This window comes from Myxocyprinus asiaticus, chromosome 43 (assembly GCF_019703515.2).
Source record: "Myxocyprinus asiaticus isolate MX2 ecotype Aquarium Trade chromosome 43, UBuf_Myxa_2, whole genome shotgun sequence".
NCBI lineage: Eukaryota > Metazoa > Chordata > Actinopteri > Cypriniformes > Catostomidae > Myxocyprinus > Myxocyprinus asiaticus.
The window spans coordinates 32,436,231-32,449,198 of NC_059386.1; the positions used below are offsets into that span (position 1 = coordinate 32,436,231).

General features: G+C 38.7%; 1 protein-coding gene across 2 annotated transcripts in view; it reads left to right on the top strand.

The window, feature by feature from the left end:
• Positions 1-311: 311 nt before the first annotated feature.
• LOC127433773 (metal transporter CNNM4-like) overlaps positions 312-12,968 on the top strand; it is a 41,537-nt gene continuing 28,880 nt past the window's right edge. For both annotated transcript variants that reach the window (XM_051685958.1, XM_051685959.1), the window contains exons 1-4: positions 312-1,853; positions 5,230-5,373; positions 11,466-11,600; positions 11,743-11,912. In XM_051685958.1, the coding sequence (XP_051541918.1) occupies positions 476-1,853; positions 5,230-5,373; positions 11,466-11,600; positions 11,743-11,912 (1,827 nt within the window). In that variant the 5' untranslated portion in view covers positions 312-475. The remainder of the gene's footprint in view (positions 1,854-5,229; positions 5,374-11,465; positions 11,601-11,742; positions 11,913-12,968) is intronic.

The window sequence follows — 12,968 nt, forward strand, 5'->3', positions numbered from 1 at the left end:
ATACTTTAATGCCACTGGGATAAAATATTGCAGTTTTAATGGGTTTCAATGGGGACATTTTTGTCCTTAAGGTCCTGAGTGTAACTATTTTGTGTACACAGCGTTTTATACATGTATTATAGGAACTGAGATTGAAATATCAAAATTCCTCAAAAAAAGACAAAAAAAAAGACAAAAAAAAAAAAAAACACTCCTTTGACAAAATGTATGCCGTTGGCATTGACACAAATGTCCCGAAGGTCGCTCAAGGGTTAAAAGTTCATATGTGACGTTGTTTCTGCGACAGCCCCAGAGCTCCGACGCTCGGTGTATACGTCAGCGTCCGAATTCACTCACTCATTTCGTTCTCTCACTGCTGTGACATAGTGCGCTCACTGCCATTCACTATATTCGAAATGAGTGAATGAGTGAATGAGTGAACGATTTCGGACACTGCGAGAGAGAGAGAGAGAGAGAGAGAGCGATCGCAACAAACATGGCAACAGAGCGGAGCGGACATGGGTGTCTTCTAACTTTCATCGTGTTCCTCTGGAGCTCTGTCGGCGGGAGAACGGAGACACCGAGCCCCGGCTCGAGCAGTCAGATTCTGGGCATGCGGCTGGAGAGGAGCGAGAAGCCGGCGAGCACCACGGAGGACGGGCTCATCCAGGTGACGGAGGAGAGCAGCGTGTTGCTCCGGCTTTATGGGGTACATCTGAGCCCGGACGCAGCATCCCACATCAGGTTCACGGAGGACGTGGATACGGGTGACAGTGACGTAGCAAACAGGACTTGTGAAGATTTCACCAAAGACTTTAGTATCAGCAGTTATATGAATGTGAGCAGCAGAGGTACATCAGGGTTGGTGAGTGTGTATATAAAGGCACTGCGTAAAAGTGAACGAGAAAAGACCTACAGCCTCTGTGTCAGGCAGGGTTTGGATGATAAATGGGTTATTTTGGGTGATAATGATGGTAGATTGATAGTTGTGGAGGAAAAAGCTTCTCTTCTGCCTCTTTGGCTTCAGATGATACTGGTGTCATGCTTGCTGATGCTGTCAGGCATGTTCAGTGGACTCAATCTTGGGCTCATGGCTTTGGACCCAATGGAGCTTCGCATCGTGCAGAGTTGTGGCACCAGTAAGGAGAAGAAGTATGCGCGTAAAATCGAACCCATCCGGAGCAAGGGCAACTATTTGCTTTGCTCATTATTGCTTGGAAATGTTTTGGTGAACACTACGTTGACAATCCTTATAGACGATTTGATTGGGTCTGGCTTGGGTGCCGTGCTGGCATCAACGGTTGGCATTGTCATATTTGGTGAAATTGTGCCACAAGCACTTTGCTCTCGCCACGGTTTGGCCGTGGGTGCCAACACCATTGTATTAACCAAGTTCTTCATGCTGCTCACCTTTCCATTGTCATTTCCAATCAGCAAGCTCCTGGACTGTATCCTTGGGCAGGAAATTGGCACCGTGTACAACCGTGAGAAGTTGGTGGAGATGCTGAAAGTCACCGAACCCTACAACGACCTAGTCAAGGAAGAGATGAACATCATACAAGGTGCTTTAGAACTGAGAACCAAAACAGTTGAGGACATAATGACGCCTCTAAGCGACTGCTTCATGATTCACATTGATGCGGTGCTGGACTTCAACACCATGACTGAGATCATGGAAAGTGGCTACACACGGATACCCGTGTATGACATGGAACGCTCCAACATCGTAGACATCCTGTATGTCAAGGACTTGGCCTTCGTTGACCCAGACGATTGCACGACACTCAAAACAGTCACCAAGTTCTACAACCACCCGGCTAATTTTGTCTTCCATGACACCAAGTTGGATGCCATGCTGGAGGAGTTTAAGAAAGGTTAGTGATGCTTTGATTATGCGCCATTGTGGTGTTAGATGTGTAATTAAGTAGATGCAACAAACCTAACTAAAGCAGACGTGTCTTTGAAGGAATAAAAAGTGGTTAAAAACATTTACTAATTTTTGACATTAATTTTGAAATGTTTGTAAAATGTCTTTACGTCTTATATCGGGCCCCCTGCACTAACTTCATGGGACCCCAGGAATCCACAGACCCTGGCGTTATAGCACAGAACTCGCAAAGCTCGTACCTTTTTTTTTTTTTTTTGCTTCATGCACAGTTGTTTTTGTCCTACCATTGATTATAATGGTTGCTCATTCTCCCCCCCTGGCAGCTGGATCAATAACCATATGCTCCCGTATCAGGTTACAATCAGTTTGAAGCTCTTCTCTTCAAATGGCAGAGGAAGCACATGCTGCCAAATGCACCTGTCACTCATAAAAAATACACAATATCATCCAATCCAGCAATCAAATGCTGGCAGAGATTTTGCCTTCTCACTATGTTTTACAGCACAAAACTCCCACACACTTTTACCATCAGCTCACCGAAAACATTTAAGCAATGTTCATATATTATTAAAATATTTATTTTAATTTCAATTGGGTCCAAAAGTTGTAGATTACTAAGGAAAATGCTTCTAATTTGCAGTGTTCTAAAACAAAATGTTTAATTGCAAATTATGTTATCAGCATAAGAATTTGAGTGAAAAGGACATTTTGAAACCTCCCTTTACACAAATATGTTACATTTGACTAGTGACCTTAAAATTTTTTCAGAATCTTACCTTTTGACTCACTATATTTGCTCACATACTTGTATTTTACTTCATTTTAGATCAAAATGTTTCTTTGGGTTAAACGGATAGCTTAACCAAAAATGAAAATTCTCATCTATTACTCACCCTCATGCCATCCCAGAAGTGTATGACTCTTTTTTTTTTTTTTTCTTCTTACTCTGTAGAACACAAACGAAGATTTTTAGAAGAATATTTCAGCTCTGTAGGTTCATACAATGAAAGTGAATGGTGGCCAGAACTTTGAAGCTCCAAAAAGGACATAAAGGCAGCATAAAAGTAACCCAAATGACTCCAGTGGTTTAATCCATGTCTTTAAAAGAGATATAAGTGTGGGTGAAAAACAGATCAATATTTAAGTCCTTTTTTACTATAAATTCTCCTCCCTGCCCAGTAGGTTGTGATATGCACGAAGAAAGCAAATTGCCAAAAACAAAAAGAATGTGAAAGTGGAGATTTATAGTAAAAAAGGACTTGAATATTGATTTGTTTTATGGACCTAAAGAGTTGAGATATTCTTCTAAAAAAAAACTTTGTTTGTGTTCTGCTGAAGAAAGAAAGTCATACACATCTGGGATGGCATGAGAGTGAGTAAATGATGAAAGCATTTACATTTTTGGGTGAACTATCCCTTTAAATATATCAAAATTCTGCTTATTGCCAGGTTTAAATGAAAAAATAAAAAAACTCACAGATAATTATTGTCCCAGACTTTTTGAACCCCACTGTTTTTAAATATTTAGCTTTTTTATTAATTATTATTATTTATTTATTGACATGATGATTGTGCTTTTACAGTTTAGTACAAACTGTTGAAACAAATTAATTACAAAATGCAGATCAATAGAACCAGATTTGTGTGGAAACAGAAATTTGCCCTAGAGTCTTGTGGCAAAGTATTTATTTGTTAGATTATACATGAGTTTTGTAGGCGGAGCTTTAAAATGATTGACATTAAGTCCCTCTGAAATCTTTTTATTTGTACCAATCACTGCAGCACTGCAGAGAAGCCACAGAAGGACAAAACTGATGTGAAATGCACGTAGTTCTACACAGGACATTAATTTGGCTTCATGTCATGATAAACCCGTACATCCAAACTAGTGGTCGACCGATATGAATCAGAATGAGCTTTACTGCCAAGTATGCTTACACATACAAGGAATTTGTCTTGGTGACAGAAGCTTCCAGTGCACAAACAATACAGCAACAAGACAGAGATAATAATAATAAAAAAATAAAAATAAAAATAGAAAATAAAGTATATATAGAAATACACAATGGGACAATGACGGTTCTGGTGCTCAGAGCTCTGAAGCGTCGGCCAGAAGGCAACAGTTCAAAAAGGTAGTGGGCAGGGTGAGTAGGGTCCAGAGTGATTTTACCAGCCTTTTTCCTCACTCTGGAAGTGTATATTTCTTGAAGGGAGGGCAGGGGGCAACCAATATTCCTCTCAGCAGTCCAATCTGTCCTTTGTAGTCTTCTGATATCTGATTTCGTAGCTGCACAAAACCAGGCAGTTACTGAAGTGCAGAGGACAGACTCAATGACCGCTGATCTATTGAAAAAAATCAGCCAAACAGGAAAATTTATCGGCTGATGCAATAATTAAAAAAAGTCAGAATATCGGGCGATTTATCGGCCTCGGCGATATATCGGTCGACCACTAATCCAAACCCTTAATACAGTCTTTAAATGTGTTTTGATATTTGTTTAAAGTGAACTCCACTGATATATGCATGAATTTAAACATGTTTATGAGTATGTAAGTAAATGTGGGTGATTGCAAAGTGCTGGTCCCACAGAAGTATCTCAGCAAAAATACAAAATAGATCAGCCCTCAAGCAATCTGCTTTTTTCTGCCACTTTCTATACCACAAACAAGGCTTGATCATGTACTGTGAATCCCTCTAAGGACAGTTTATCTCAGAAGAAATGAGCGTTGCATCCCTGCATTCATTACTGCACAGAAGCAATATTATTCAGTTTTAGTTTAATGATGTTGAGAGAGAACTGCTTTTTAAATGGTTGTGAAAGTCAGTGTGTAACATCCTTCGCTTTTCTTTCTTTTTCTAATCTTATCACTAGACATCTTCGTCATTTCCACCTCTTAAGCTCTTAACTCTAAGTTTAGTAGCACTCTCTACTTTAGTAGATTCTCTCTTGGCAACAAACATGAAACACTAATGGTCTAGTATTGCTTAAATAATTGTGATTGATCCGGCCCCTCTGATAGTAATTAGAGCAAAATTATTAATAATTCAAAACATGGGGATTTCAGCCTTTGCAGTCATAAATGAGCTCATTAATATGTATGGCCATTCGGTGCTTCAATCTGAATGTGCTTTAAACTATGTTGCACCCACTTAATGAGAGTCTTTGCCAAGTTTCAACTAAATCTTTTTTAAATCACTTTTAAATAGCCATTAATTTGTAATTAAAATATTTCCTGTAGTGCATTTTGTCCTCCATTTTCCTTGAGATGAACGTGTATTCTGGCATCAAATCTGATGCCAGAATACAATATATAAATCAAATCTGTCCGTGGGTTTGTGACTCAGGTGTTTCTGTTCACAGGTAAATCTCACCTGGTTATCGTTCAGAAGGTGAATAATGAAGGAGAAGGAGATCCGTTTTATGAGGTTGTGGGGCTGGTCACGCTGGAGGACGTTATTGAGGAGATCATCAAATCTGAGATCCTGGACGAGTCTGATCTCTATAGTACGTTAACGATCATTTTCTTACTTTGTCTCATTCTGTTAAGATCATTTTCTTGCTTTGTCATCTAATTTTATCAATATAATTTTCTTTCTTTATCATCTAGTTTTTTCAAGGAAATTGTCTTACATTCTCGTCTTGTTTTTTTCCAAGATAATTTTCTGGCTTTGTTGTCTTGTTTTATCAAGAGAATTTTCTTTATAATGTAATTTTGTCAAGAAAAATGTATTTGTCTCATTTTATCAAGATCATTTTCTTGCTTTCTCGTCCCGTTTTGTCAAGATAATTTTCTTGCTGTGCCGTCTCATTTTATCAAGATAATTTGGTTGCTTTGTCATCTTGTTTTGTCAAGAAAATGTTCTTGCTTAGTTGTCATATTGTCAAGATTATTTCCTTGCTTTCTTGGCTCTTTTTCAAGATCATTTTCTTGCTTTCTTGTCTCGGTTTATCGTCTCGTTTTGCCAAAATAATTTTCTTGCTTCTGTCATCTTGTTTTATCAGTCTAATTTTCATCTCATTTTATCAAGATAATTTTCTTTTGTCATCTCATTTGGTCAAGATGACTTTCTTGCCTTTTCATCTTGTTTTATCAAGATAATTTTCTTTGTCGTCTTGTTTTGTCATCAAGTCATTTTTATTGTTTAGCACTTTTCACAACACACATCGTTTCAAAGCTTTACAGAAAATCATGCATTAACAGAAAATGAAACTGTAATATCTATAAAGGCGACTGTGGCAAGGAACACAAAACTCCATAAGATGTTGGTTAATGGAGAAAAATAACCTTGGGAGAAACCAGACTCACTGTGGGGGCCAGTTCCAGACTGGTTAACATCATGAATATAATATTAGTTATTTATGTGCAGTGCAGGTCATGGTTTAAGATTAGTAAACTAAGTAAGTGTTAAGGTCCAATGTTTAAAAAAAAAAAAAAGATTTAGTATGAAATGTAAGATTAATGACTGATGTCTTTGAAGTCCATTCTGGATTAACTGCAGAAGTTCACATAGATGCATTGTCCTTTGTTAGTTGGCTGATGAAGGGTTTTGTTGGCAATAAAATGATAGTCTATGTATTCCATTTCAAGAGTGTAGTCCATCAGTAGACCGAGGTGATGCAGGCCGAGATCAATGAGGTGCATCGCAGTTCAACCGGCAGGTCATTTCGGTGAGGTTCGGTGGGGTCCATCCTAAATCCAAGGTTCAGGCAATGGCATATGAAGTATCTGATGTCTTAAAGTTGTAGATGGCATCAGTTCATCCTCTGAAGTCCATCGTTAAAGACTGAAGTGATGTCTGGCTGGCACCGGCTGCATTTAGTCGTCATCACTCAGAAACACATAGCAGTGGAGTCTGACACCAAGCAGGATCGGAGCTGGATCCAGCCAGTTCTGGTGACCTCAGGATATGAATCCCGAGGTTGAGACAGGGAAACAAATAGAATACGAAATTTAACAGGTAGCCAGTGTAACAGTGATAAAATGGGGTTAATATGATCATATTTCTTGGTTGTAGTCAGCACTCTGGCTGCTGCATTTTGAACCAATTAAAGTTTATTTATTGAACTTGCTGGACATCCTCCCAGTAATGCATTACAATAATCTAGTTTTGAGGTCATGAACACATGAATTATTTTTTCGGCATCAGCAACAGAGAGCATGTGTCTTAATTAGCAATATTTCTGAGGTGGAAGAATGCTGTTCTGCAAACATTGGTAATTTGATTTTCAAAGGACAGATTGGTATCACTTACATTCTTCGCTATAGAAGACGACGTAACAGTACATCCATCAAATATCAAATTATATTTTAGCTGCTTATTTTAAGAGGTTTTTGACAGTTGATTGCATAGTTCCAGTTTTATTTCTGATTATTTCAATTTTATCAGTAAAGAAATTCATGAAGTCATTACTATTGTGCTGCAAAGGAATATCTGGTTCAGTCGATGCTTTATTCCTAACCAATTTAGCCACAGTACTGAATAAACACTTAGGATTGTTGTGGTTATTTTCTATGAGTTTGCTCAAATATGCTGACCTGGCAGCTTTTAATGCCTGTCTGTAGCTACAGACACTATCCTTCCATGCACCGCGAAATACCTCTAATTTTGTATTCTTCCACTTGTGCACCATTTTCCGAGCTGCTCTCTTGAGAGCATGAGTGTGATCATTGTACCATGGTGTGGGCTTTTTTTCTTTAATTTTCTTTAATCGAAGGGGGGCGACACTATCAAGAGTGCTAGAGAAGACTGTATTTATATTTCTGTTATTACATCAAGTTCTTCTAGACTTTTTGGCTTACTGAGTATGTGAGACAATTCTGGAAGATTATTAGTGAAGCTATCTTTAGTGGTCGAAAGAATAGTTCTACCTGAACAATAGCGTGGTGTAGATTGAGTGACATTAGCTGATCGCAGCAAACAAGAGACAAGGTAATGATCTGAGATGTCATCGCTCTGCGGTAGAATTTCTATAGTATCAACATCAACTCCATATTACAGAATTAAATCTAGCGTATGATTATGGCGATGAGTTGGTCCTGTCACATTTTGTCTGATTCCAAGAGAGTATCATTGTGTGTCATTTTCATTATATATGTGAATGTTGAATTCACAAACAATTAAAGCTCTATCTACATTAACTACTAGATCTGATAGAAAATGAGCAAATTCACCAAGGAAATCAGAATAAGGCCCGGGTGATCTATATACTGTAGCAAAGGAGTTTTTTTATTTATATCTGACGGTGTCACATAAAGCATAATTAGTTCAAAAGACTTAAACTTATATCCTGTCCTCTGAGTAACACCAAAAACTTCACTGTAAATTGTAGCAACACCTCTTCCTCGACTCTTCAGGCAAAGCTCATGTTTATAACAAAATCCTGAGGGAGTAGATTCATTTAAACTAATATATTCATCCGGTTTAAGCCAGGTTTCAGTCAAACAGAGCGCATCCAAACTATGATCTGTAATAATTTCATTTACAATTAGTGTTTTGGCAGAAAAAGATCTAATGTTTTGTAGCCCTACATTTATATGATGTTTATCTTAAAAATTTTTTTTTTTTTTTTTTTTTTTCCCAAGTTTGACCTTAATCACATTTTTTCTAAATGATTTAGTGAGGAGTTTGTGTTTGGGAGTTCGAGGAACAGACACAGTCTCTATGTGATATCTATGTGATACAGTCTCTATGTGTTGTAGTTTATGTGACCTGTGTGACGTCTCAAGGCAGCTAGCAGACGTTCGGATTAACCAATTTGTCTGTTTCCTGACCTGGGCCCCAATTAGTCAAATACTATCACTATTAAGACTATGAGCCAAATTACTAGAGAGGAGAGCAGCACCTTCCCTGGAGGGATGAAGTCCGTCTCTCTTTAGCAATTCGGGTCTACCCCAAAAACTCTTCCAGTTGTCTATAAATTCTGTGCTATTCTCTGGGCACCACTCAGACATCCAGCCATTCAGTGACACTAATCTACTATAAACCTCATCACCATGACGTGTAGGGAGGGGGCCAGAGCACACCTCTATTTTTTTTATCCCCTTTTCTGCTGCCCAATTCCCACTACTTAGTAGGTCCTCATGGTTGCGTGGTTATTCACCTTAATCCGGGTATCAGAGGACAAGTCTCAGTTGCCTCCGCTTCTGAGACCGTCAATCCGCGCATCTTATCACATGGCTTGTTGTGCATAACACCGTGGAGACTCCGCATGTGGAGGCTCATGCTACTCTCCGGGATCCACACACAACTTACCACATGCCCCATTGAGAGCGAGAACCCCTAATCGCGACCACGAGGAGGTTACCCCATGTGACACTACCCTCCCTAGCAACCGGGCCCATTTGGTTGCTTAGGAGACCTGGCTGGAGCCACTCAGCACACCCTGGATTCGAATTCGCAACTCCAGGGGTGGTAGTCAGCATCAGTACTCGCTGAGCTACCCAGGCCCCCGTTCACACACCTCTTTAATATTATCTTTAGTGATCTCCGACTGGCGAAGCCAGACATCGTTAGTGCCTACATGAATAACAGTTTTAGAAAATCTATGTTTAGCATTAGCCAGCACTTGTAAATTTGATCGGATATCAGATGCTCGAGCCCCGGAAGTGCATTTAATGATTGTGGCTGGAGTCTCTATTTCCACATTCCTTACAATAGAATCACCAGTTATTAAGGCTCTTTCAACATGATTCTCAGTGGGTGCATCACTGAGTGGGGAGAATCTATTGTAAACCCTAACAGGAACGGGAGATTGGTGTCGCTTTGCTGAGCGAGTATGCTGCCGAGACGTCACTCAAATGTCCTGCTGCAGGGGCTCTACAGCCTAAACCAAAGTGTGTGTGTGTTGCTTGCTGTACTACCCGCATCCGAAACAGTATCTACTGGCTTCTCTTTCTCACTGACCTCCACTAGCGTTCGGATGCGTGTCTCTAACTCATTAATCTTCTCCGTCAGCCTGACTAATTCCTTACATTTAATACATGTAAATGCTTCACTGCTGATGGAAGAAGCTATAGTAAACATGTGGTAGGCAATGCAGGAAGAAATAACATGAGAGGATGCCATAACTTACCACATTTTTTTGTTGTTGTTGTTGTTATGGTTGTTCTTGACCAGCGAGGGTTTGAGATCGATGTGGTTCCTAATCAACAGATGTTTGAGATTGATGCAATAATCCATGTAAAACACAGTGGAGAAAACGAATGCATGCAGTCGAGACACGAGATGTAGACAAACGGGAAAAGAAAAAAGAGAGAAAATGGGTGTGCGCTGTAAATTACACGCAGTTGAAACAGTAGCAAAGCGGGAAAACCTGAAGCACGTTATAAAATGGCAAAGGATAAAATGATGAACGTATAAGAATAAGCAACGCTAAGCAGGCTAGCAAGCGACAATATCATTTTTATCAAGATCATTTGGTTGCTTTGTCATCTTGTTTTGTCAAGATCATTTTCTTGCTTTGTTGTGTCAGTTTATCGTTCATTTTGTCAAGAGAATTTTCTTTGTCATCTCGTTTTGTCAATATAATTTTCTTTCTTTGTCATCTCTTTTGTTCAAGATAACTTTCTTGCCTTGTCTCATTTTGTAAAGATAATTTTATTGCTTTGTCTCATTTTATCAAGATCATTTTTTTTTTTTTTGGCATCTCTTTTGGTCAAGATAAATTTCTTGCTTTGTCATCTTGTTTTTTCAAAAGAATTTTCTTGCTTTATCTCACTTTATCAAGAGAATTTCCTTTATCTCGTTTTGTCAAGACAATTTTCGTGCTTTTTTGTTTAATTTTATTAAGATAATTTTCTTGCTTTGTTGTCTCATTATATCAAATTATATTCTTTGTTGTCTTATCAAAATAATTGTTTTGTTGTCTTATTTTGTCAGGATAATTCTCTTGCATTGTCGTCTCGTTTTATCAAGATAATATTCTTGCTTTGTCTCATTCTGTCCAGAATTCTTTTTGGTACTGAAGCCAGTCTATAGCATGAACAATTTACAACAATTTACCATGCTAATCAACAAAGTTTCTGCTAAAATAGCTAATTCTTTATAACTGGATTCTCACAAACATGAAAAATCTGGAATTATTGTGGAATTTACAGGTCTGGAATTGATAAAAGGTTTAAAAGTTCTCTGTGGAGAACAAAAATGTTTCTAGTTGCTTCCATCTGTAAGTTATTTCATAGTATATTGCAATCTCTGTAAAATATTTTTTTAAATTCTTATCCAGTAATCATGTATGACTAGAAAACCCATGGAAACGTATTGGTTAAAAGATGTGGGAACCATGTTACTACAATAAAACTGGTAAATTTTAGTCACCACTGACATCAAAAAAGAAATTCTATAACAATTATGATTTTACAGTAGTAAAAATAGCTGTCATAGCTACGGTATTTGTCGCAACTATGGTACTTTTTTTGTAAGGGTGTAACCCTCAAACCTATAGTCAGAGGATGACTAATTGTTTTTCTTATTTTAATTAGTAGCAATTACAATTTTTGGCCAAGTAACAGATATAAGCAGCATTACAGACCATTCCGCCCCCTGTTAATTGATTCAGTGATTATTTATGTGTTTGTGAATGTATTTTTTTTCTAGCTGACAATCGTAACAGAAAGAAAGTGGATCCCAACAAGAACAAAAGGGACTTCTCTGCTTTTAAACATGAGAGGGAATCCAAGCTGAAGATCTCCCCTCAGCTAATGCTTGCTGCACACCGATTCCTCGCCACAGGTGAGCTCACAGCCGTTGAGTCCATACCGGACAAATTATCACCTTACTCTATGAACCTCCACCTCTGTTCACGTCAATGGCAATGTCTATTGCAAATCACAGCCACAGTTTTTTTTATATATTGTTATCCATTTCTCTTCAGAGGTGACTATCTTCAGTCCACTCCAGATTTCAGATAAGGTGTTACTACGAATCCTCAAACATCCAGATGTCATTCAGGCGGTAAAGTTCAACGAAGACGACAAGCGTGCACAACAGCACTACTTATATCAGCGTGGAAAACCTGTCGACTATTTCGTCCTAATCCTTCAGGTGGGTGACACTTAGTGCCGAACTGATCATTAAATCTGCAGAATTCCAATACCAAATCAATTCCTGCTTATATTATGAAATAATTGAGAAATGTACTATACCCTATTGCACAAGTCTAGGACTTTTAGCACTTGAAAGGGTGGAAGGTTTGGGAGAACAAGAGGCAGTTAATGGCACGACACTAAAAAGTCATATGTTCCCTAGGGCTGGTGCAATGTTATTCCGTAGATTACATGTAACCTCAGAGAATTTTGACCATGTGAAGGACACTCACCCCTCTCGTACGCTCCAGGAGTGTCAGTCTTACATAGATTTTGCTCTCTGCCTTTCATTGGTCAGAATTTCACATCTCTACCTTGTGCTTTATTAACATTTAGGTGTGAGCAAGTACAGAACAACTGGACAAAAATAAAACAGACAAGTAACGGGTCCCCATAGTTATGGAAACTTGCAAATATCAGGCAGTTTTTAAGAAAAGTCACAAATGTCTGTCATGATTATACAATTTACACTAGTTACACTAAAATATTTAATCGGCTAGATATTGTCTGTAACAATTAACGATGGCAAAGGAGGAAGCTGGGTCCAGCTTGACAAACACATAGACATTTAATAACACTTTTCAGTGTGTAAAGAAACAAAAACACACTGCTTTTCAGCCAGCTGCGTCAAATCATAAAATACACACAAGAGTAAGCGATTTCCTTACAAGCTTCGTGCATCTTTCTCCCGTCTGCCCCGCTGTCTCTTCTCCTTAAATACTCCCACCTCCCCTCGCTGGAATGCGAGGCCGGTGTGGCACGCAGATGGAAGTCATTCGCTACTTATCTTCCTGGCCTCGCTCTGCCCAGACGCCGCACGGCTCCGCCCTGCTCACCACATTGTCCTTATCTAGAATAAAACTTGCTTGCTTCTTTTGACTGCTTTTAAATCTGTTCTTTTTAATGCATCAGTTAAACTGGTTCACAAGTTGATCTGAAAGGAATATTCCAGGGTTCAATACAAGACAATGCAAAAATTGCGGTTGCAGTGAGGCACTTACAATGGAAGTGAATG